The sequence below is a fragment of the Podarcis liolepis genome (assembly GCF_965112155.1).
Source record: "Podarcis liolepis genome assembly, chromosome: 5".
Lineage (NCBI taxonomy): Eukaryota > Metazoa > Chordata > Lepidosauria > Squamata > Lacertidae > Podarcis > Podarcis liolepis.
The window spans coordinates 49177365-49203425 of record NC_139556.1 but is presented as its reverse complement, the minus strand read 5'-3'; the positions used below and the strand labels follow the sequence as shown (position 1 = coordinate 49203425).

General features: G+C 41.9%; 2 protein-coding genes across 29 annotated transcripts in view; one reads left to right on the top strand and one right to left on the bottom strand.

The window, feature by feature from the left end:
* Positions 1-1186: 1186 nt before the first annotated feature.
* NSMCE4A (NSE4 homolog A, SMC5-SMC6 complex component) lies at positions 1187-14329 on the bottom strand. Of its 3 annotated transcripts, XM_083506226.1 has the most exons (11): positions 13974-14329; positions 12830-12910; positions 11021-11151; positions 9129-9280; positions 8153-8255; positions 5698-5788; positions 5154-5248; positions 3965-4013; positions 3725-3810; positions 3430-3513; positions 1187-2751 (listed from the first exon to the last, which is right to left on the bottom strand). In XM_083506226.1, exons 1-11 carry the CDS (start codon positions 14242-14244, stop codon positions 2743-2745), a joined length of 1152 nt encoding a protein of 383 aa, XP_083362352.1. In that variant the 5' UTR covers positions 14245-14329; the 3' UTR covers positions 1187-2742. The 3 variants fall into 3 exon arrangements, with proteins under 3 accessions (XP_083362352.1, XP_083362351.1, XP_083362353.1); XM_083506225.1 differs by lacking the exon at positions 1187-2751 and having other exon boundaries at positions 3259-3513; positions 13974-14320; XM_083506227.1 differs by lacking the exons at positions 1187-2751; positions 13974-14329 and adding an exon at positions 13035-13688 and having other exon boundaries at positions 3259-3513.
* A 2555-nt stretch (positions 14330-16884) lies between these two features.
* Positions 16885-26061, top strand: part of TACC2 (transforming acidic coiled-coil containing protein 2) — a 172682-nt gene continuing 163505 nt past the window's right edge. For 4 of the 26 annotated variants that reach the window (XM_083506061.1, XM_083506053.1, XM_083506084.1 and 1 more), the window contains exons 1-2: positions 16955-17131; positions 22093-22205. The gene's annotated coding sequence lies outside the window, so the exon portion shown is untranslated. Of the gene's footprint in view, positions 17132-22092; positions 22206-26061 lie in introns of all 26 variants that reach the window. The other 22 variants (XM_083506055.1, XM_083506087.1, XM_083506052.1 and 19 more) reach the window with 10 other exon arrangements.

Here is a 26061-nt window from a genome sequence, read left to right as displayed (position 1 = left end):
CTTTTGTCTCTGGGAAGAAATGCTGGTACACCAATCACTTACATGAAAGTCTCTGACTGCTATAGGCACCTGCCATTACCACACCAGAGGGAAAATAAAACTAGAAGCTTAAAGTTGAGCCATTTATGCAACTATAGCCAATAACACTTGGCAACCTAAACACTTAATGGAAGAATAAGGACCAGATCAGCATTTATTCTGCCTTCAGACCATCCTTTGCTGGCAACAACGGCAGCTGTTTAAACAATACAATCCAGTATTTTAATATTGTACTAATTTCCACCATCACACTAGAAGGAAGGATAGTTCCTTCAAACTCTGCTCTTCTTGAGTGCAGAAAGATATAGATTCAAACAAAGACATTCATCCTTCAGTTCTCTAGTTCCTAGGATGACATTCCAAGGGCCATAAGCACCATCTGATTTCTCTCTCAGGCCACATAAATCTGAACTCGAGGATCTCTATTCCAGCTGCCACAGAAATGTCCCCACAGTCCTGATATGAAGAAGTGCAGTAGCAATGGAGCTTTCCCAATTCCCTACTAGTTCCCCAAACTGGGAGGTGGGAAAAGAGACTATGCCAGGGTTGGAGATTATTTGTCAAAGGGAGTAAAGCAAACAAAAAACAATAGTAATTAAAAAACAATAATAATGAAAAAGGCCTAGAGGAGAGCAGCACTGTTCTGCCCTGTAGGCATGAGCCTGGCAGGGCACTGGGTGAGACAGTCTTCACTTCACCTTAGATTTCAGTCTTAATTGTTCTGCAGGTTTCCAGATGGGGTGGGCATGAGAAATAAATTGATATGACCCTACTACAGGATATGGGTTAGATGTATGCACATAAGTGATTAAGTCCATATTATGGAGGCTGGTGACAGAGGGGAAATATTAAGTTCCCCCTAGCCAACTACACATGCAACAAACTAAGTAAGAATTTTACTAAGCTCCTGCACAGAGAAATCCACAGAAGTTATATAATTCTCCTACCACAGGCTAATGGTTAGAGATGACTATCCTTTCATATTCACAAACACAAGTTGCTACTTGGTACATTGGCCTATATACCTAATATAATGTTGATATTAAAGCTAGGTTACAATTAACATTACTATCATCTCACCAGCATGAGAGTTAGCAGTTGGCAACTGATATAACTAGAAAAATCACACACACGTAACTAGAAGAGATACAGCATTTGTGGTTTTATTGAATATTCTTAACATAAGGAAACTGAACCGTACAATTTATAAACAATGCTTGCCAATCTATTTCTGTGTTCTGAATGAATTGTTATGGATTTTGTATCTTACTGTTTTCAGCACAGTTTGTAGAAAAATATTGTATAAATTCAAATCTAATATATAGTACAATTTGGTTTTACATCTTTGCCTGTGTATTTTGTTCCAAGACTCCTTTCAGATAATCTTGAATTATCACTTTGCTTTGATTTTCATGTAGCTGAAACCAACTAGTTCTTTTAAAAGACAGCAAGTTCTGTGGCCCATAAAACGAGGCAGCTCCAGGAAGACATGGTTACCCCAAAACTGATAATCCAAATGCAGTAATTGGATCTTCTTGATTCTTTTAGACTTTAAGGCACATTTGTCTACAAATATGGGTAGTTGTATGCATGTGGAAAGGAGGCTACTAAAGGCTGAAGGACAACAAAGTTACGCTACAATATGGTTATGTTTCATACAAAAAAATGTTCAAAGCAAACTTCCATGTTATTACATTCCATGACTTTGTTTGCATGTCATAATTTGGCTTATAAACTATCAGTCACATTGGTACAAGGTTAGAAAACCATGCTTGTTTCACTCCACAAGCTGTAACCAAGGCTTGTCCTTGGCTTACTAGTTTATGCTTTGCTTGAAGAGAAGCAAACCATGAGCCAGGGCTCCCACATAATGCTAAGTCAGACCATGGCTTAGCTTCAAGTAGCATGACAAGCCATGCCATCAGGGGATGAGCAAAGCAGCCACAATTTTCTGAATGCACACCAGTATGCCTGCTCGTTCAAACCATAGTTTGAGCTTTGCATTACATGCAAACTCTGCCATTAGAAAAATAATGGTATCCCACCCCCCAGAGTTGTTTCTTGGACATGCCACTTCCTTCTTCCCTTCACCAGAAGTAGCCTTCATAGAGCACAACACAAATACATATGTATATGTATATCTATTTTGAGATGTACAGGAAACTTGCTATTGAAGCAGTTTCAATTGAAACAGACCTTGATGCACTCATTCAGCCAGCTGTGGAGGTTTTATCATGCAGAAAGATACATGTATCATGCTCGCTTCTTAGCTTTCCATTTCTAAACTCTTTTTCCCCTCTCCCCATCATCATAGATGGATGATGGAATTCAGAATCTGATATGGCTAAGCAAACACCAGTATCTTTGTTTTGTACCAAAGGCTCATTTGCAATTAATATGTACTTAACACTGTGCAGATTACAATGGAACCATCCCTCAAAAAGAGCTGGGATGGAGCCATTCTAAATCTTCAATGGAATGAAGTTGAAACATGTAAAAACATCACTTACAGAACGGACATACAGAAGGGAAGACCTTCAATTTCAAACTTTTGCTGTTAAAGCACATATATAATACATTATCACCTGGAGAGACAGAGATTCTGCTATTCAAATATCTGATCCTTAAATAGAAAAGGATTCTGCCATCCTCCTGGCAAAACTTCAAACAGGAAACTGGTCAGCACTGTCTTCTTATAGATCCTTAGGATGCCTGCATAATAAATAGAACACAAGCCACTACAAAGTAAGCTTTGTTATGTCTTCAAATATAATAAAAAAGTAAGGCTGTCATAATGGTGCAGTTCGCTTGGCCGCTGATAGGTGGCGATAGAATTATGAGAGCTGCTGATCAACAGCCGCTTTGGAGGGCAAGTAGAAGGGAAGCAGAGGTGGGAGGAGGTAGCAAGTACAGGTAGGTGGGTGACCCAGGAGAACCGTGCAAGTACTATCAAGACAGGCTGGTGAAGTCCCCCGGCAACAACCTTACTCTGCTGCTGCTGCCGCCGCCATTGCCCACCTCACACCAATGATGCCATTTTAACCTCAGCAGTGTCAGAGGGAGAATGTGATGGATATGGAGGAGGACGACAGAGGCTGGCAGCTCAGGCAAGTCACAGAGGAAGGCAGGACAAGGCAGCTGTACAGCAACTATTCTGCTCTGCCAACGCCTACCTCCTCCCTCCTCCTTGGACTCTGATGCAAAGGCTGAAATGGTTTTGGGGTGAAGAGGGCAGCATGAGCGGAAGAGGCAGGAGGAGGTCTAAGTGGAATGGGGTTGGTGAGTGAAGGGAAGCAAAGCAACCAAGCAGCGTAGCCCCTAGGGAAGAATCACACTGGAAATAGCATAAAACGATTCTGTGGTAAGATTTAGGCCTGAAAGGCACCTTACATTCTCTCCGTTTCCATCTGATGTCCCAGTCTTTCTGGCAGGTGGAATCATGGGCTGTGAAATCTCAAAATTCCTCACAATATTCTGCAGCAAAGAGTTTGATTGTAATGTTATCAGTTCAATTCATCCTCTTGTGTATATAGCAAGCACATTCACAATAAGCTCTCTGCCTTTTCTCTCAGCATCCGTTAAACATATGAGGTCCATAATTGCAGAATTGTTACCCAACATGTATCTCTGGCCAATAAAAATATTCTTCCTCTGACTACTTCACTTATTTAACATTTCCATTTACCTCCCATTCTTGATAACTCATCGTTACGACTGCTTGTTTCCGTGCTTGAGCATCCTCGTCATTGTCGTCTTCAGGCGTTAAAGGCTCTATCAAAATAGGTTGAAAATTGATTAAAAGTTTTTTGAAAATGAAAAAAAAAGATATATTCCAAAGTAAAACATACATGTATGTAAGTTTAGTTAACTTTAGTGTTTTGTTTTTTTAAAAAAATAAAATTAAAATCTTAAAAATTATTCTTGCCTATTACAGGAAGCTTATCCTGATCCAGCTTTATTCCTGCAAGTCCATCCTAGGAGAGAAATAACTTTAATTACTAACAATCAAATATGCATAATTGATATGCAAGAATCTGAAAATTGACATTCACCTGCAAAGTTTAGACATAATGAGAAATCACTGATTTCCTGCTACGAGAATGAGCCACAGGAAGCCTCATAATAATTTGTCGTCCCCACCACAACCCCATTCCCTTTTTCATTCCCCATTTTAAAATAGATTTGTTTGGACTATGGCTACTGAGAACAAGCCAGGATTTCCCATTTTTCAAAATATTTCAAGGATCAGGCCATGTTCCCTATGGTTTTCAAGTTTTGAATTCTAAACCCATATAATGATCGGGAGAAAGCAGATTCAGACACATAGTTCAAGATTACATATCAAACAGGATATTAGGATCAGGAGCACACAGTTCCTCCCCACCCGCACGAAAATTACGCACAAATTGCAGTAAAGAATTGCATGCAACTGTCAACAACCCATAAATATAAGCTGTTTATTTATTTTTTTATTGACTTTGACAACTTTGATTTAAACCAGGCTTACACAGCAAATTTCGGAAATGTTTTGTTTTACAAAAGTTGTTTATATGTTATGTTATGTTATGTTATGTTATGTTATGTTATGTTATGTTATAAGCAGCAGAGAAACTATGCAGAAATTTATGTAAAAGTTTGCACATCAGAGGGGAGGATCCATAGAGTTCTCTTGGCCCACTTTTTAAAGTGCAAAATTTTCGACGTGGACAAAGTTAGAGGTGTTCTGTAGCTGGGATTATCAATGACACAGCACAGGTACTAGGCTCACTCAGTCTTTCCAGCCGGGGCCTTCTTGCTATTTTGGACTACCAGCTCCAACCAGCATAGCCAGTGGTCAGAAACAGCAGGAGTTGTAGCCTAACATCTGGAGGATTCCAAGCCAGGTTAAGGAAGACTAATTTCAGGTTATGTTCATATGAACTATTTGTTAATCATACATGGCTATGGTGAGAATTAGCTAACTAACAGCCCTGGGAGAAAGAAACTTCCAAGTCCTCTGCTTCTTCGCAATTCTGCCTCCAAGAAAATTAAGTACAACAATGGCAATCATGGAAGTATGAAAATAAAACCAGCTTATTAGTGACAAAATAAAGCTTCAAAAAGTTTCTCCTTACCCTTATTAAGAATGAAACGTGAAACATGTTTTCCACAGTTCGTGCAAAAGAATCTGGATCAGTCACAAACTCAAGGAAGGATATTGGATTATTAGCTACAGAAAGAAGAATGTGGCTTTGTCGTTACTGCTACAATTATCTACCTCTTATCTACCTACTTTCTTGCTTCCTTTAAACTCTCATCATGCACATCTAAAATTCTGGAGAGATCTATTTTAATTTCATATTTGCTCTTTTCCATTGCAGATCCTGCATTGATTGAGAGCAGTGGTCCCCAAACTTTTTTCCTCATGGACCACTTGAAAATTGACAGTGGCAAAGCAATTTACTAGGTGAATAAGCTTTTCCAGAAATAACACCTGAGAAATTAAGTAGGTAACAAAAAGCAAGGCTATAGACACAGACATTTCAGTTTCCAATGTTGTACCTTCACGCATCAGTAGAAAAGGATTAAGTGCTGCATTCTCCACCTCCTCCACAGTTATTCTTAAAGGAGGCAGAAGAGAGCAAACGGGACCCCGCAATATGTTCCATTTATACTTACGATCTTCTCTGTGATAGGCTTGTAAGAGTCCCAAGATCCTCTCTACTTCTTTTTCTGTAGCTTCCTCGTGAGATTCTTCCATTTTATTCAACTAAAGAACCCAACAAGACAACAAGCTACCATTCACGCAGCTGCATTGTAATCAGCATTCTCCAGTTCCCCCATAATATTTTGCACTTATAGCAAGGAAATTAAAATTCTATAACTCTTATTAAAGTCAGCTGTATTATTTTGTGCACTCCTAAGGTCAAATGAAAGATCTACATCAATATCTACAAGATACAAGTAGATAATTGTAGACTATATATACCGTCGTACCTTGGATCCCGAACGCCTTGCGTGTCGAACATTTTGGCTCCCAAACATTGCAAACCCGCAAGTCAGTGTTCCGGTTTGTGAATGTTATCTGGAACCCGAACATCCGCTGCGGATTCCGAATGAGTGCAGGAAACTCCTGCAGCCAATCGGAAGCCACACCTTTGTTTTTGAATGTTTTTAGAAGTCAAACGGACTTCCGGAATGGATTCCGTTCGCCAACCAAGGTACGCCTGTAATATATATATATAGAGAGAGAGAGTGTGTGTGTGTAGCTTAAACATTTAGGTATGTCGAAGTTTTGCTCAAGCTGCAGTATTCCAGTGTCCCAAAGGTGGGGGTGGGGGAAGAAAGTATGTGCCAACTGAGACATGACTTTTAAGTCATACTACGAATGTACAAAGAAGCAACTGGGAGAGAACTATCAGAGAGCTCAGTGACAGACCAAATTGAAGAGCAAGTTTTCAGTGGTGGTTTAAAGGAGTTTTATGCCTGTTTACAAACTGCAATACAGTGGTACCTCGGGTTGCAGCCGCTTCAGGTTACAGGATTTCGGCGCTGCGGGTTGCAACCGTGCCTCCCGCATGGATCACGTTCGCAACCCGAGGTTCCACTGTATCTGTACCTTCCACTTCAACAATACATTTCCCCCCTTGAATGCACATCATATCAACGTAGGAAAAAACCTCACATCACACCCTGCTCTAATAAGATAGCTCTGTGCTTCTGAACAAGAAGCAGCCTTTCAGACTGGGTTATAAATTTGCAAAAGGTACCTCAGTTGCCTGCTTATGGCTATTGTGATTTCAGAGTGGTTGGGGAGATGAGGTTGAAATTCCTACACTGTCGAGAAAGTCACTGGGGTGACTCTGGGCCAGTCACTACCTTTCAATTTCACCTATCTGGCAAGGTTATTTTGAGGATAAAATGGTCAAGACCCATACCCCTAAGGTTTCTTGGAGAAAATTGGGCTACATATGTAATATGTAGTGCCTCCCATCAGCTATAGCTGGTGGCCCAGCTGTGCCCCTATCTGGAAAGGAGCAGCCTAACTTCTATGTTCTTGGTAACCTCTAGGTTAGATTACCCTGCAACACATGGTACATGGCGCTGCCTCTGAAGACAGTTTGGAAACTTCAGCTGATGCAGAATTCAGCAGCCACTTTGTTCACTGGGGCAAAACGGTTTGAGCATAGAGTGCTGATGCTGGCCCAACTATCAATTAGTTTCGGGTCCAAGTGCTGGTTTTGATCTATAAAGCCTTAAATGTCTCAGGACTGCAACAGCTCAAGGGCGCTTTCATTATATATTTTAGGCAACAGGTGAAAACATTCCTTTTCTTCCAGGCTTTCGGCTAATTGAACAATCTATGGCCTTTTAAACTGGGAGAGTGTTTTTTGTTTGTTAGTGTCATACGCGTGGAGGAAAACCTTAAAACAAGTAGCAGAGTTCACAAAAATAGATCAGTGGCAATAGTACTTCATCCAGCAGAGCTTTGCACTGAAGGCAAATGAGCCTAATGGTCACAAATTCAAATACATTCAAGACTGGCACAGTCCACAAAAAACCCACTTGCAGCACTTACAAAAAATTATAAACTTATAGCAAGACTAAAACTTAACACCAAGCATACTGTGTACAGAACACCACACCAGAAGGGAGAGAGAGAAAACGAGAAACCCAGGCTCCTTTTGGCTTATATTAATAGTCATCATGACCTTAATTGGAAGAGATAAGAGAACCAGTTCAAACTAGCTTCCCAGAAGGTATAACCCAAACAATCATGACCCTGCTTCTCTCACACAGAGAAGCTTCTAGGAAATATCTCTACATATCAGATCAGTACTTTCTGCACTAAGCAAACTGACAGTTACTAGGTTATATATTTGTATTTTTATATTCTAAACCACCCTGTAATGCTTGGATGAAGAACAGTACAGAAATTTAATGAATAAATAACAAATGTATTTATGCCTGAGTCCTGTTTTGTCACTATACTGTGAACTACAATCAATTTTTTCCAGCCTTAAACATGCACCCTTAAGCTCCATGTAGCTTACACTTCCATTGCAGTGGGTTGGACTAGATGACCCTTGGGTCCCTTCCAATTCCACAGTTCTATGATTCTACACATACACACCTGTGCAGGCATTGCCCTTCCTTCTTCTTTTGATCCTGGCTTCTTTCGTTGCCTCTCAACTCGCGGCCTCTCGACGGGAGGATCAGCAGTAAAAGTGCCCAACCTAAACCAAATAAAATATCGTAAGTCCCTGATTTTTTGGAGGGGTGGGAGAGCCATAGCTTAGTGGTGAACATCGGCTGTGCATGTAGAAAGTCCCTGGCATCTCCAGGTAGGGCTGGGAATGTTCCCTGTCTAAAACCTTGGACAGCCATTGTCATCAGTGGGCCAGTACTGAGCTACAGGAACAATACTGAGCTAAATGAAATGTGCAGCATTCCAAAGACCTAATATAAAACTTGAATTCAAGATTCCTGCAAGCAAGCGTGTGGAAACATAAATTTCGAAAGAATTTGATGCTGAATCTGGAGAGATTAATTTTGCAATTAGTGTCACTGAGTTGCCTTTGGAGAGGTAAAATTGACGTCCAGGCTTGTGAAGACAGAGTACCAGCATATCTCTGGAGAACACATGCTTCCTAGTCCAAGGGATACAGAAAAGGCCTCATAAAACAGCTGTGTGTAAAGAACAACATGGCAGCTGGGCATAGAAACAGGAAATACTACTTTATCTTCTCATTCTGAAAAGTTCAAAATAAAGGTAGCTGCAGTCCAAAAGCCGTCAGTCTCTTTTCTCCAGCGCAACCTGGTTAACTTCCTGTCTACTTCTGGTGCAACACCCCCTCAAGGTGCGATGCAGAAAGGACAAGACAGTGAAAAGCCTCTGCTGCTGCTTCTCTCCATCTCCAGATGATCAGCAGCAGCCACTGACAGAAAAGGAGGACCCAAATGTTGAGTTCACTTGGCTATGTGATCAGACAGCACTCTGCAAAGGTTTGTACTCGAACAGGGCTTTTGCCAATCCCTTCTCTACAGGGTAAACCCTGCAAGGCTTCTCATACCACAGTTAAGTTGAAGGGAACCTCAAAGAAACTTACATGCAGTGGAAAACGGGTGCTCTTTTAAAATACTTCATTGCTTCTTGACCTAGTTTAGTCCAAGCATCACTAGGCAAAAATCCACCATCAGCCTGCTCTTCTTCGCTATCACTATTTTCTCTTTCCAGGCGATTTAAGCCCATAAATGATAACTGTGGAGGAAACACACTGCAGTATCATTTCCTATCTGTAGCAAAAATGTGCGTCACCAAAAACTATGAATCCACTTTCTAGAAATAGATATGTGAATGGAATATCAAGTTAAATATGTCAGAACTTTGAAGGGAAATAACAAAGAAACTTAAATGAGATTCTATTTAATCTAATAGAATCTTATTCTCAGAGGCCATTCCAAGCACAAAGAGGGTCAAACCCCAGTTGTATCGCTCATAATCTTACTACAGACTTGCTACTAATTTAGCAAACTGCTATATTTAAAAAATCCTTACGTCTGGCTCAGCCAGGCTTACCTTACAGTCTTAAACTTCAAAAATAAATAAATCAATGTTTTATTTTTAAAACTGAGGGCTATTCAATTCTAGCCACACACTGGACCTGCAGCATGTTGTGAACCATTTGCACTGTCCCAGATATTACAGCCTGTGACTCCCAAGTCAACAGAGGCAGAACCCTTTCTGGTTCTTTTCTCTACCAGGAACTGCTCCCACCAGCTTCCTGTCTGCAGATGTGATCAGCTTAGTGAAGACAAGGGAGACCCTTATCCTTTCTACATACCCTGGCAACATGGCACATATAACCTTATTTGGCTCTACTGAACCACAAAGGGTACCTAGTAACAAATAGTGACAGCGCTGGTACCTGCCTGATGTAAGAAGTTAATTTAGAAATATAACACAGATTTTAACTTACTGCCGCAAGCAACTTGGATCATGACAATACTGTGAGAATTGTAGGATTCCACACAAATGCGGCAAGACTGAAGAATATGGTATTGGGCAGAGTTCAGTTGCCCCCAACCAAAGGTCATGTTAAAATAAGGAGCATGTTTCTCATTCCTGTAGCAGAAGCTTTGTGGGCAATGCTTGGTGTTCTTATTCAGTTTTCATTCTGGCTTCTAAATTTTTTTAAAGAGCTCTAGTACCCTGAATAGCTTCTTATCCCTCTCCATAACTAAGAAATTAAAAATACTGACTAAATAAACAAGCAAAATATGCATAATTTAGGGAGGATAAGCATAACTACAAAGTCAGCTTTTCTTTGCACATAACCAAAAGTATACTGCTGAATTTTTTTTATTTACATTTTGACTTAAGCAGAGAGGCTCTGTTCAGATATGGTTTGTGTTAACCATAGTTAAGAACCCACCAGTTTGTCTTTCTAGCTGTACACTACGGTTTTAAGCTGCTTGTTTGCTTATTTCTCTCATCTGTTCGTAACTTGAGTTTCACAAGTTCTTGGTCATGTAACATACTCTTGGAACAAATAAATGGCCCTAAACTGAACTGAGCACAAATTGTATTACAAACCAGTTTCAGAACCCAGTCTGTTGGTCCCAAACAAGCCACAGCTTGTGAACAGCCTTTGCTCACAAACTTAAAAAACTCCATGGTTTAGCAAAATAGCCCGTGATTTTGCATTACCTCTGAACCCAGAGTATGTCCTATCCAGCTATGTGAATCTTGCTTTTCATACTACAGGACTTGGGACCTTTGTATATTTGAGACCTTTGTATAAGTGCTCAACAATGTGCTTATCTTGCAACAATAAAGTTGTTATTTGCTTTCACATCTATACTAGAAATAATTTTGCTAATGAGCAGTAGGTAATCAGGAAAAAAAGTGGTGATGGTGATTTATGGAACCAACTCCTATTTAATAACTCTTAAACATAGCAACTTTATATTATTTCAAAACTAATTACTGCAAACTTACTAAATCTTCAGCAAACTCCGATGGATCAAACACTGACATCTCCGAGTGCAACTGGCTTGCCTTTTCCTTCCCTAGATTTGATGCCAAAACTAGGAACTGAGCATCCAAAGCAGCCTCCCTTGCCCGGGACACTGTTATGAAAAAATACATTTTGTTACTGTCAGATGCAATTGAAAAATAAGAACAATTTGATTTTAATTACCACCCACTTTTCTAAGGGGCCAAGATTTCAGGCCCTCAAGCATTCAATGAGATCTACTAGAACAGAAAATTGCAATTCCTTGTGGGAGCATCAAATACATTTCTGCTTCTAAGATGGTTTGGAAGAGTGGGTTCTTAATGACCACCTGCAAAGAGACTGCTGAAGGTGCCTAGAGATAATTTAGTTGCAAACCCTAAAAGACCTACTGTCCCACTTAGACCAATGTCACTTGGTCTGGGGGGGCTGTAGTGGACTCCAGCTTCCAAGGTCTAATTAGTTTAGGACCACGCTGTTATGCACTGATTTATTGTAGTTATATTTTGATAAATTATTAGATGGAGTCCCATTTTTCAGCACAGTCATACCTCTGGGTGCATTAGGTTCATGTTGCGGATTTTCGGGTTGCGAACGCGGCAAACCCAGAAGTGTATACTGTGCGCTTTGCGCATGAGCACTCTGCGCGCTTTGCGCATGTGCAGGAGCGCTCTATTGCATCACGTGCAAGCACAGAAGCTCTACTTACAGACTTTTCTGGGTGCAAACGTCACCCTGGAACGGATCACATCCATAAGTAGCGGTACCACTGTATATTGATAGGTATACTGAATATTATTGTGTTATGAATTTATTGCATTGCTTTAAGATTCTGTGGATTGTTTTTTGCTGTTCATGCTTGTATTTATATTCATAGAATCATAGAACTGTAGAGCTGGAAAGGATCCCAAGGATCATCTAGTCCAGGCACCCCCAAACTCGGCCCTCCAGATGTTTCGGGACTACAGTTCCCATCATCCCTGACCACTGATCCTGTTAGCTAGGGATGATGGGAGTTGTAGTCCCAAAACATCTGGAGGGCTGAGTTTGGGGAAGCCTGATCTAGTCCAACCCCCTGCAATGCAGGAATATGCAGCTCTTGAACCTGCAACCTTGGATAGAGCGTGGTGCTGATAATACCATATGAGCTGCTTCGTATGCTATTTTTCATATAAACTGTCTTGCGCACCAACTATGAGAAGATGGTATATAAATAAAATTGGCATTGATATATGAAGCAACAAGAGGATGCTAGACAATGGAAGCTACCATGTAATTGTTCCTAAATCAACCTAACATTCCAGTTCAAGAATGGTTACACTTTTCCAAGTCAGTAGGAAGGGAGCCCCTGAAGACATCTAGTTAGAGTACAATTGTTTGTACATGTATCAGTCGTACTCTATCAACAGGCACAGAACCAAAGAGCCAGAAAGATAATGTTTCAGAGAAATGAGAAACTTCAAAGGCCTTGAAAACAGAAAAGAACAGCTACCCTCCTCTGCCCCCGCTTTCTCCCAGGCCTTCACACTCCTATTCCTGCTGTTATCTAAGGAATGCAGAAAGCTAGAGCCAGCATCCTTGAAAAGATTGCTTACACTGTCTCTCCTCTAAGGATGTTGACTTCATTTAAAAAAAATAAAAATTAAGTTCAGTTCTATTTGACACAAGACAACATATTGGTTACTTTTTATTCCAAGCACTATTTTATTTCAAGCACCATTTCCAAATGTAAAGTGGATGGGGAGGCAAGAGAAGTAAATATAAGTATCTATTGTGGGCTACCACCATCTTACCTCCTGTAAATAGTCTGTTCGCATCTTCCAAAGCCTCTGTGAGTTTATCATTTCTGGTGCTCAGCATCATTTCACGATTCTCTAGAATAAAAATCAAGCAAAAGTAATGTGCTTTTAAAGGAAAACGAAAACAAAATAAAAACACATAATCCAAAATATACCCAAGTAAATATGAATGCAAGTCAGCGACAGCTCTAAATCGTACCTCTTGACTTACAGCTTGTTTAACTTTATGCATGTTCTAACCACAGCTACAGCTCTAGAATCATCAATCTAACAGCACCTACATTTAGAACAAGCATACCGTACGCAGGTTGGAGACCAGGTAACTGAAGAAGCACCACTCTCAATACTTGCTAGCGCAGACATTAAAATAATCTTGGGAAGCCATAACACTTAGAATTAGGGTTTCATGAGAATTTCTAAAGAAGAGCATGAGAAAAGCTGCCAGTGGGTTGAAAGAAAATATGCTATTTGATGAATAAAGTAAATAAGGCAAGGTTGTAAAGAAATTATAAAAGCCGTGAGATTGAAAAGAAACAGGGGGATTCACATATCACTATTTTGTCCCAAGTGGGGTATTCCGTTCCAGAGCACACTCGAGGATGTGCAAACTTTCAAAACATTTTCGGTTTCTGCTCCGTACTACCCGCAGCAACGGAAGAGCTGCGTTTTGCACCCTTTCCGTTGCGAGCCACGACACAAACGCCATGCATCAATGAAGCACAAAAAAAAAACAACTTTCCCCATGACCGACGGGGAGTACAGTATTCCTATTCCAACTTATGAAACAGAAGGGAAAAAGTGAAAGTGCGAAGAGGGAGGGTCGGGTCCCTGCAGGGGCCAACTCTCCCACGCCTTCCTGGCGGACCGTTGTGAGAAGAGGGAGCTGGACCATTTTTGGGGGGTGGGGGAGAGGGCATATGGGCTCCTTCCCTTATGGGGGGGGAGAGGGTATATGGGCTCCTTCCCTTATGTGGGCACAAAACCAGCAGCCCCCCACCCCACTTCTCTACCAGTCTCGCCAGCCAACCTTTCTCTAGGGCACGGAGGGGGGACCGACGAGGGGCTCGGGGGACTAGAGGAGCCCTGTGCCTGCAGCGAAGCTCCCCCCCCCGCCTCCCCTCTCCCGCCCCGCACCTACGCTGCACGGAGGAGATGAGCTCCCGGTACTGTTGGCGGAGCAGCCGCCGCGTCGCTTCGTCCGCCCCGTCGCCGCCCGACGGCCCCGGCAAGGCGCCCTCCGCTCCCGCTGCTCCTCCGGCCGCCCCGTCCTCTTCTTCGCTGCCTCGCCCGCCGCCATCCCCGTCGCCCGCTCGCGCTCGGCGTCGAGGAGTGCCGCCGTCGGGGGAGCCGAGCTGCTGGCTTCGGGAGCGCCGAGGTGCGTCGCCACGGTCGCTGCCGGAGCCGGACATGGTAGCTGCGCGCTCTGCCCCGCGCGCCTCTCGAGTGAGAGCGACTCTGCCCTCCCGCTCTCGCTTGAACCGCTCGGGGAAGGAGAAGGGGGCGTGGCAGACTCCGGACGCCCTAGATGCACGAACGGGTAGAGCGCCTCGCTCGACTTCCGGCAAAGGGAAAGAGAGAGCTGTTAATCGGCTCTATACTTTTCTATCTCTAGGATACTCGAGGTGAGGCGGAAAGAGCGACGGAAAGCCGAGGGGTCCGAATCAAATCGCGAAGCGTAGCTCAGCCGCTGATGCTGCTTCTTTTTTTGGTGTTGGCGCCTTTTCAAAGACACATCGTTCTCAATTGTGGTTGTGTACTTTTGATGTTTAATTTATGACTACTTTTAGTTTTGTTATGTTTGTAATTATGTGATTTTTTAAATATATATGTTGCAGGCTGCCTTGAGCATGGTTTTAACTTTGGAAAGGCAATATACAAATGAAATCATTAACTGATCCCGAGTTAAAAGATGCATAAGCTCTGTACCCTCCTTTATAATAATCATCATTTGATTCCAGAAACACAGTTAAGGTAGCAGCACAAAATCCAGGGAAGTGTTTTCAATCTATACAGTGCTTTAAAAAAAACAAGCAACTTTTTGGGAACCAAATCAGTCAACAAAATTCTGAAACATATCTCGTGTAAGAAGGAATAAACTGCTCTTTTGGGGGGTTCAGTTTTTCCTATTCCCCGAGGCCTTTCGACTGTTGCCAATGCGTGCAGCGGGAGGAGCTGGCTGGGTGAAGTTAAAGCCGAGAGCCCGATCAGCTGGTTCCTCGGGGTCTGCCTGGTTGTGTATAAAAGCGGGTGCACGCGAGTGCCTTCGAAGAAACGCGTGCTCAGTGAAACGAACCAAAGAAATTTCCGCGAGGGGACGTGCGGGAAAACACCAACACAGTCTTTTCCCCATCTAGTTCAGTCTGAGTTAGTGGTTTTTTGAGCAGAAGAAATGCGCAGGCAGTGACTGTGAATGCTGTTTAGCAAACTCCGATTTAAGAACAAATGCATGTGATCAAGAGAGAGTGCTCCGCCTCCGCACACTCTGATTTCTTGCTTGAGGAAGATGTGGCACCCAGCAGGGGGTAGTAGCAGCATATGATCGTCTGAGCCTGCTGCAACTAGTAGCCCAAAAATGAGCTTTATTAAGCTGCAGCACTCAGGACCATTTACATAAGATAAAATAAATCAAGGGCAAGTGAGCTTAATAAAAACTTTTTTTCTAATATACCAGTTAGCCACAGTGTTTCGCTGTGTAGGGCTGCTTGTTTTTGTTGCTAGGCAAAGACCTTTGGCCACAGTATGAGTTTAACAAGAAAGCCAAATGAAAACCCTAAAGGGCATGGTTTACTCACTGCAGTATGCTGAGCATATACACAGCCTAGTCTTAAATACACTCAGATTCACTTCATAGCACGTGTGTGCAGAATTGGAGCTCTGCCTTCCCTGAAGATTTAAGACAGGTGACAATAACTAAAAGTATGCATAACACATTCAAGCACATCAGAAAACTGCACCCACATCTGAATGGCAGCATCTAGAATCAGTCTAGATTGAAAGCAACATTTTAAGGACAAATGATTCTATGTTGCAAAAAAACTACATGTATGTGCTACGAACAGAGGTGAATGCAGCCTGACAGCAGGGATGAGGAACTGGTGAGGCCCTTCAAATGTTATTGGATTCCAGTTGCCATCATCCTCAGCCAGCATAGCCAGTGGAGAGGGCTCATGGGAACTGTAGTCAAACAATGCTCAGAGGACAACACTTCTTCATCCCTGCTTTAAAGTTATTTTCACTGTGAGCTCTCTGATATTTCCCCCTTGACAGATAAGGCCAGAGTCTTCCTGGTTAAGAGGCTAAGACAAAACCTCAGCCTGTGAACTCTGAGAAAGCAAGACCTCTTGGATGCCCTCTAATGGAACGAAGGCAGCACGGCAGTTGTGGAAGTGCAACCGTGTGGGACAGGCAGGCAGCAGGTTTGAGTGGGAGCATTATTTTTAAACAAGAAAACTGCAAGGAAAGGGTTAAATGCAGCCACCTGTCTCTTTGCAATAGCTGAGAAGCTAGACTCTACACAGGCAACCCCAGTCCTCACAAATAAATACTGTAAAAAAATATGGCTTCTACCTTTTATTTTTATTTTAGAGTAATGCCTTCTCTGGGGAAAAAGGAGTGTTGAAATAGTAGTGCTGTTAATCATTTAGGAATTGCATTTGCTGATCCTCCTGTAGAAGAGAATGTGGGGGGCAGGGCTGGACAGGATCCCAGCCAAATCCTGTGCATGTAAATTTTGAAATACGTCCCATTCACTGGGACTTTGCTCTCAGCTAGGATCGGAGCCTTCAAGTTTCTGTGTGGGCTTCAATTCGAGCCTGGTCCTAATTTTATCCAGTGAGCAAGCAGAGAGGTATTATGCATCTAAGTATGTGTGTTTTAAAGTTGAAACCAAAAATACACAGAGTTAAAATCCCAAAGGGCTGTACTGGCATAATATATAAATATTGCATTTAGTAATAAACCAAGGAATAAAACATTCTGCATTTAGTTTACAGCACCTGGGAGGGTGTGTTCATGTGGAGTGCATTTCCTTTTATGCTATTTTCCCATCCAGTAACGGGGGATTCCTGCAGAGAACTGACGTGTTGTAGCTTTGAGCTCCCGGGGTCAGATTCCTTACACTTCACGGCTATCCAGCATAGTGTTCTCAAACCTAAGCCAATTCACATTAATAGAACACTTTCATGTGATCCAGGGGGAAAGGGATCCACATACTGTACACAGGAGGAAAAGGCAAGGAGTGAAGGACGCTGTCAGATCAGGGGCACCGTTTTTGCTTTTTGATTGGAGGAAAAAGAGGTAAGTAAATCCTAAATCACACTTCTGTAAATCCTTTTTGACAACAGAAAGCTTAGAACAATTTTGTTAGCTGGGCTTTCGCAGAATATTACAGGAAAAGATTTCCTTTCCTCCTTACAGAAGTGGTTTATAACCTTCAGCTTGCAAAGTTGTGAAGAGATTTTCCTTTTTCAGCATTACAGGCTGAAGTTGTGTGTGCAGTCATTCTTATTTGTTTGTGGGGAGGCTATGTCAAAGCAAGTTTCATTCCACACTTTCCAGTGCATTTATCCACTGTTTGCCTTATTGCAAAAGGTCCGTTCTTTTGAGGAAGCAAGTTTATTGAGCAAGAGCCCCAACGGCTCCATATACCTGAATTTGCCGACATACAGTTGAATCACACTCCAAAATAGTGACTGTCTGGAAACGCATTCAGAATTTTGAAGCCGGAATAGGGATGCCAATTTGAGATTAAATTATGCAGATTAACCATCAAAGGTGTACTTTTCACAGATGTTTATTCTAGGCCAGGGGTCTGCAACCCATGGCTACGGAGCCGCATGTGGCTCTTTTACATCTTTGCTGCGGCTCCGGGGCGGATACTAGCGAGGGGAGGAGGCGCATTGTGCGCCCCGACACTCCTCACTGTGGCGGGCGGTGTACTGGCTGTGACGTTGCATGGGGGCAGTGCGTGCGTTAGTCACGCACCGTCCCGACGTCACCTTCCCGCCCACTGTCAGATCGTGGCTCCGGAGATATATTTGTTTTAAATGTCGCAATGGTTTTGCGGCTCCCAGTTGTTGTTTTTTCTTCGGAAACGGGTCCAAGTGGCTCTTTTTGTCTTAAAGGTTGCAGACCCCTGTTCTAGGCTGTCATAACTTTGAAAATGCTGCTTGCTGGCATTTATTTAATTGTTTTACCACGTTTATGCAATACATTGATTTTGTTTATCATACATTTCAGGTATAAAAAGGAATGCATGGGATGGTATTTGCTGCTTTCAATTATTCAAGCCTTATATTATACCAGCCTGGTGCTTGACATATGTTTTGGACCACAACTCCCATCAGCCCTAGCTCCAGCTGGCTGTGGTTGATGGGAATTGTAGTCCAAAACATCTGAAGGTTGCCAGATTGGTGAAGGCTGTTCTTTTCATCACCTTTTTCACCTGAATGACTTGATTAAAATACCTGACACATTACAAGATGCCTCCACATATACATGTAGGGGCAGAATTTCAGCATCTGTGATCTGTTTCTGTTCTTTAAAGGGGTGGTAGGGGAAGGTGATTCTGACCCCAGGTACACTGACCCATTGCACCTGACAGAAATATTTATTTAAAATATATTTTTATAGATTATGCTTTTATTATGATTTTACTGGGTACCAACAGAGCATACAGAGTCTGTTTTCAAGTCCTTGAATCATATACCTCTTGAATGTAATGAAACCTTTAAGCAACTTACATTTATACTTTGATTTAAACCAAATTATAATAGCATAGGCTATTAGAACTACTTGTGTATATATTGTATATATACTGAGCATCTATACGAAATAAAACAGACATTGGCAAACTCCTGCATACTCGGCCCCCCAGATGTTTTGAGACTACAACTCCCATCATCCCTAGCTAACAGGACCAGTGGTCAGGGGTGATGGGAGTTGTAGTCCCAAAACATCTGGAGGGCCGAAGGTTGGGGAAGCCTGAAATAAAATGTTTGGTGCAGTTTTAGTATATTCATATTCCTGTCCCACTTTCTTCCAAGGAATTTAAGTTCATCACATATCTTTAGGTGCCAGATGAAAACATCCCTCTTCACCTAGGCCTTTTACTAATTAAACAATCTATGGCATTTTAAGTTGTGGGGGGTATTGTTTGTAATTATATTACTGTATGTATTTTTTTATATATAATGTGAACTGCCATGTGATCCTCGGATGAAGGATTGTATATAAATCTCATAAATAATAATAACAACAACAAAAATAAGTTGACCTGCATGCTTCTCTTTTTTTCAAAAATTTTATTACCGTATTTTTTGCTCTATAAGACTCACTTTTTCCCTCCTATAAAAGTAAGGGGAGATGTGTGTGCGTCTTATGGAGCGAATGCAGGCTGCGCAGCTATTCCAGAAGCCAGAACAGCAAGAGGGATCGCTGCTTTCACTGCGTAGCGATCCATCTTGTTGTTCTGCCTTCTAAGATTCAGAATATTTTTTTTCTTGTTTCCTCCTCCAAAAACTAGGTGCGTCTTATGGCCTGGTGCGTCTTATAGAGCGAAAAATACGGTAGTTTCCCACATTTTTAGACAAACAAACAAACATAACTGAACTTGATCCAATATTAATATCATAGTTAAATGACTTCCTCAGATTCCCTTGACTGAATTTCATTATGTATCATTGTAACGGTTTTCCAAAATAATATCTCATAAAATTTACCGTATTTTTCGCTCTATAACACGCACCCGACCATAACACGCACGTAGTTTTTAGAGGAGGAAAATCCGTAGGCATGCCACCCGTAGGCATTTCCTCCATAACACGCACAGACATTTCCCCTTATTTTCTAGGAGGAAAAAAGTGAGTGTTATGGTGCAAAAAATACGGTACTTAATCCTCTTAACATCTTTATCTCTTTTCATCTTAACTTTAAACATATTGTTTTATAATTTCACATATTCAGATCCTTAGCCTAACTATTATTTTGCAAGTATTTCTATTTAAGACCTGCATTCTTCTCTTCCCCTCAGCCTCATTTTAACCTCACAACAACCCTGTGAGGTAGGTTGAGCTGAGAGATAATTGACTGGTTTGGGACCACCTAGTGGGCTTCGTAGCTGATTGGAGAGGGGGGCAGGATTTGAGCCTGGATAAATTTCTCTCTCTCTCTCTCTCTCTCTCTCTCTCTCTCTCTCTCTGTGTGTGTGTGTGTGTGTGTTTGAAGGATGAGATACATTATATTTCACAATAACAGCAAACAAGTGGGAATTTCAATGAATTGCTGCTGTGTTGAATGTTTAGGTTGACAGACAAACATGCCCTTTTACAGCACACTCCATTCCATCCCCCCTTCTGGTTGGACCAATGCAGGAAGACAATTCTAGACTAGATGGGCCTTTGGTTTGATCCAGCAGGGCTCTTCTTAGGTCGACGAATTGCGTAGCAACCAGTTTAAACAGAACTTTGAACTGGATTAAATGTGAAGACAGTTTTGAAGTGTGCAACTGACAAGGACTCCAAATGTTTGGTATTGCAAAGTATTTACTACAACCATTCTGTAACTAAAATTTTAATTTAACAAGTAACACGTTCATAAGTTTATTGTTCTAGCTATGACAAACTTGTAACAATAGTATTAATAAAATAATACAGAACATACATCAAAAAATAAGCCAACATCCATGATGAAAGAGAGAGAAGATACCAGAGACACCAACAAGTTTAAATCTAGCCTGATTTCAGATAAAGCCTCTGAATTACCAAAACAATTTGTTGCAATTTTATCCAACTCCTTTTTCCTTTTTAGTTATTTTTTTTGCAGCCAGTGGACAGAGGGCTACTGTGTTACAAAGCTATTATAGTCACTTAAAAGAAATCAAACCATTTATAGTGTACCTATGTGTTTCTGTGAACAAAGGTTTCAGAAAGCAATCTCTTGGGTATATAAGCGGCAGGCTAGCAGATAATGAGTGATGTCTTCCAGCTGAGGTTGGCCACAAATACAAAGTCTGTCTGCGTATGGGACCTTGTAACAGCAGCCATCCAAGACTAGAGTGGGCCTCACTTGGAAACGCAGTTAAATAAAGGCATTTCTTAAGGAAATTGGTGAGAGTTTGGCCAGATAATTTGCTCTGTTCTCAGGAGTGAATACCAAGGGGGAAATTGGGCATTTCTCATTGGTTGCAGGTCCCTTCTGGATTCTATCCAGAAGAGCCAATCATTTATTTGACACTTCTTTTTGGTCAATGCAGACCACAGTTCTGGAAAATAATACTTGTCTAAAGCACCCTGACAAGCTGCTTTCCAGAGCTGGTTATGATCCAATTCCATATAGCACAGCACAGGAAAATGCTCAATTGGCTTAGTAGAAATTCTTTTAATATACTTTAACTGAGCGCAATCTGTTCTTGCCTTAATTGTTGGCCACCTGGATTCTTTACAAAGAAGAGCTGCTGACATTCCTGATGGTAGAGAGAATAGCTTCTGAAAAAAAATATTCTGCAAAGTTTCCAAAACTTTAATGGAGTTCGAACCAGAGGCCTAGATTTTAACACCACAGAAATGTACTACAGTATTTTGCTTGCTACTAGCACCTAAATAGTCAATTGGACAAGGAAGTTGAGATGTCCATTTTCTCCTAGTCATAAGGACTGGATGTCAAAATCATGGGATGTTATGGTTTGTTTTATGTAGGTTTTGTTTTTTTTGTTTTTTTATGAAAGAGCTAATTCCAAGGTGGAATCAGAGCACTGCTGAGGCGATGAACACACCCACTGCTGTAAAGCTTTGTACTGAAGCTATACATGAATGACAAACTCCCTTTTCTTTCTTTTTGGAATCTGCATGCTGAGCTCTACTGCTTTGAGAAAAAAGAACATTAGGCATCATGGCACGTTTACAAGCGCACCGCTCAGCAGGTCTGAAACATCACACAAGCACATTCTTGGACTAATTAAATTTTTCATACTACATGGTGCATGTTAGGACTCGACAAGCACATTTGCCTCACTCAGGTTTTGGGTTGAGGTACAATGGGAAACAAAGCAAGATTTTATCCTATGTTGTCTACAAGACTTGAGCACCCCAGTTTAGGAACATGGGAGGGAGCCAATATAAAAGCTGCATGCACACAGTTGTTTTTTTTTGTTTTTTTTTGTAAGTATCTGGAACAGGTTGCTGCATGGGAAACCAAATAAAACAACATGTCCAGCTCTGCATATGTTATCTCCAGTGGCGAATGAGTTTCTCTTTCAACAGGAACTTATTGCACCCAGTTGTTGTCTGCAAGCTGTGGTGAAACCTGTTCTGACTTCTGTATACATTCATGTATTTGGAGAAACACATGTGGACTTGAAGAGAGGAGGGAGATGGTATGCAAGTCCTGAGTATGTTGGCTTCACGTTTGTCTTCTGAGCGTTTAGGGTAACCATGTTCAACTGAATGCTTCCCTCCAATTGGAAACCTAGCATAAGAAGCTGCGATATCATGAGTCAGACCATTGGACTGTCCAGTTCAATATTGTCTACACTGACTGGCAGAGCTTTAGATGGGAATCTTTCTCAGCCCTGCCTGGAGATGCTGGAGAATGAATCTGGGACCTTCTGCATGCAATATGGATGCTCTTCCACTGAGTTGTGGTCCTTCCCTAAACTTCCCCACGGTTCCTAATCTGGGGAAGGCATTCAAGTGCAGACCTTGGCACTGAATGTAGGACATCTGCCATGGAGCTGGCATACACTGGGATGTTGGAAAAAGGTAGAGCTTTTATGTATATTCCTGCCTCCCATTTAAACTAAAAATGTATACAGTGGTACCTCAGGTTACAGACGCTTCAGGTTACAGACTCCACTAACCCAGAAATAGTATCTTGGGTTAAGAACTTTGCTTCAGGATGAGAACAGAAATCGTGCTCTGGCGGCGCGGCAGCAGCAGGAGTCTCCATTAGCTAAAGTGGTGCTTCAGGTTAAGAACAGCTTCAGGTTAAGAACGGACCTCTGGAATGAATTAAGTACTTAACCCGAGGTACCACTGTATATACCTTGAATACAGAGGTAGGGCATTGGTGTCAGTAAACTGGGCATGTCATATTTTTAAAAGGGCATGTCGTATTTTTAAAAGGTTTCCTTAAAACATTTTAATACCCACTTCATCAAAACTGATTCCATAATAGTTTGCAATGTTTTATATACACACAAACTTGCCATTGCAGTGGCCAAGTGGTATGCATGCTTGTGTAGACTCATCCCTCATTACAGCATAGATCGAATGGGGAACTGCAGCCATTTTTGTAGCATGAAGTGCACACTGGGGAATAATGTACCGTATTTTTCGCTCTATAACACGCACCCGACCATAACACGCACATAGTTTTTAGAGGAGGAAAATCCGTAGGCATGCCATCCGTAGGCATTTCCTCCATAACACGCACAGACATTTCCCCTTACTTTCTAGGAGGAAAAAAGTGAGTGTTATGGTGCAAAAAATACGGTAACTGGAACAGTTGCAAATCAGTGGAAGTGAAGTAGTCAGTGCAGATGGTTTGAGTTATCTTATTATGTGAGGCAAATATTATAGAAAAGGAAAAATGTATTGGAAAAAGCTGTCTGCAAAACATCCCGACTGGTTTATCGCTCACTGTTTCCAAGTCCTTCCCAACTCACAGGCTGATGACTACATTTAACCACTTTCTTTATTAGACTAGTCACTGTTACCCACAGATCTGGAATATTACGCAGTTGTGCTGAGCCAAAATCCACCATTAAGTTAAAGTTGTATGAAACCTGTGGTCAACATTTGTTTTTGTCAAAAGCTTGAGTTATTTGAAGAGGACAAGAATCCTTGTTTATTGAAGGGAGAGGTAATCATGGTGATATTTCCAATGTCAAGGAAAATTCATGTTCCATTCAAATCAGGTTCAAAATTGGCTAAACTTAGTTTGCAATGTTATTAAAGACGAAATACATCCAGTGGCTCACAGATGGCATTCTGACCACAGCAGCACTCAACAATTCTGTTGATGTAAATATAAAATCAGCCACTTGAAAAAAAAGGGGGGGGGCTGCAAGCTTTTCAAAAAAAGCATAAAGCAATACAAAGTTGCACCAGGTATTTTTTTTTGTTATGCCCAGCGTCTCCTGATTTACACCAGCTGTCTCAGCAGAGACAACAGAAGCATCTAGATTGTGGTGGCACATAGACCATGTAGCATACTGCACACGGGGCCTTGAAGTTTGGAAATGGGAGCTTTCCAGTTAGCCCCAAAACTGCAATGCACCAGGCTTCACTCTTTTAGCACTACAGATTTGTTTGCAATGCTGACGGGAAGGGGCAAGTGGGAGAGTATCATGGCAGATGCATGTAGCCCATGGAGACTTGGAGAATCTTATTCAGAACTGCCAGGCAGTTGCTGTCTTAGCATTTCTAGTCAGGAAAATATGAAGGCCTGTCCCATTCATTTGATGTTATCTACAGAAAGGTAACAGCCACCTTTGTCACACTTCATTTCTCCCCAGTCACGTGCATGCTCAGCTTTCTTTGCATTTATCACTTTAGCACCAATGTAGGGGTCTCTCCAAATGCCCTTTTTATTGTGTGTTCATGATTATTTGCTCTCATGGTGGTATTGGGGCAGTAAGCATCACCCTGCTCTCAATGTTGTTTGCACCTGCAAAAAGCCTAGGGGCAGTCTGCATTCTTTCCACATAACCTTCTGCTGAAATCCTGCAGTGTTTTATGCTACAAATGTTACAAGGTGGTTGTTGTTTGGTTCTGCTTTTGCTGTGCTATAGCCCAAGAATAACCCTCTAGATAGCAACAATGCAGGCAAGTTCTTTTTATTTATTTTACTTACAAAAGTATTTCTATACCACTGTATTATAAGGTATCAAGGTGATGCACACCGCTAAAACCTAAAACATCATTTGAAAAAAAACCACAGATAATCATTAAGGTCTCGGGGAAGCATTCAAGAACAACTAATAAAGAGGAATATAAATCCACTAACCATTCACCACTAACACACTGCTATAGCACCAATGACATGTTGCAGAATATGCAAAATTTGCAACAAACAAACAAACAAGCACCAGTCTGGAGGAGCCAAACACGTAGAAAGGGAACTGTGTAAAAAATGAACACTCCAGCACAAGACAGTCTACATGGGTGTTTTGTTTTAGTTTCTATGTACAATGCACTGTAACGGAAAAAGGTAAAAGGCGGATCTACACGGATCCTCATGAATTCATATGATTTTTTCATTCAAATTAAATAAAACCACCATGATATTGTAGACCATGTCTTACTCTGTAGAAAGCATCAAAAAAATCACGCATCCACTGTTTCGGGGGGGGCGCAGGGGCGCAAAAACATGGTTAAAAAACACGGATCCTCATGGATCCTCATGATTTTTCCACTAGATCAGCCCAAAGTCACCATCAGATCAAAGATCATGGCCATGGGCACAGCATCCACCACAAAAATCACGGATCCACGGCTTCCTGGCGAAACCGTGGCCCAAAAACGTGGTTTTCAAGAACGGATCTTCATGGATCCACACGCTTTCTGCATCGGGCCAACCCAAACTCACCGTCAAATCACATATCATAGTAAGGGGCACAGCCTACACCACAAAAAATTCGGATCCACACCTGCCTGGCCAAGCCCTGGCCCAAAAACGTGGTTCCGAAGCACGGATCCTCATGAATCCTCACACTTTTTGCACTAGATCAGCCCAAAGTCACCATCAGATCAAACATCATGGCCATGGGCACAGCATGCAACACAAAAATCACAGATCCACGACTTCCTGGTGAAACCGTGGCCCAAAAACATGGTTCCGAAGCACAGATCCTCATGGATCCTCAGGCTTTTTGCATCGGGCCACCCCAAACTCACCGTCAAATCACACATCATGTCCAGAGGCACAGCCTGCACCATAAAAATCACGGATCCATGGCTTCCTGACCATACCATGGCCCAAAAACGTGGTTTTGAAGCACGGATCCTCATGGATCCTCACGCTTTTTGCATCGGGCCACCCCAAACTCACCGTCAAATCACACATCATGTCCAGGGGCACAGCCTGCACCACAAAAATCACGGATCCACGGCTTACTGACCATACCGTGGCCCAAAAACGTGGTTTTGAAGCACGGATCCTCATGGATCCTCACGCTTTTTGCATTGGGCCACCCCAAACTCACCGTCAAATCACACATCATGTTCAGG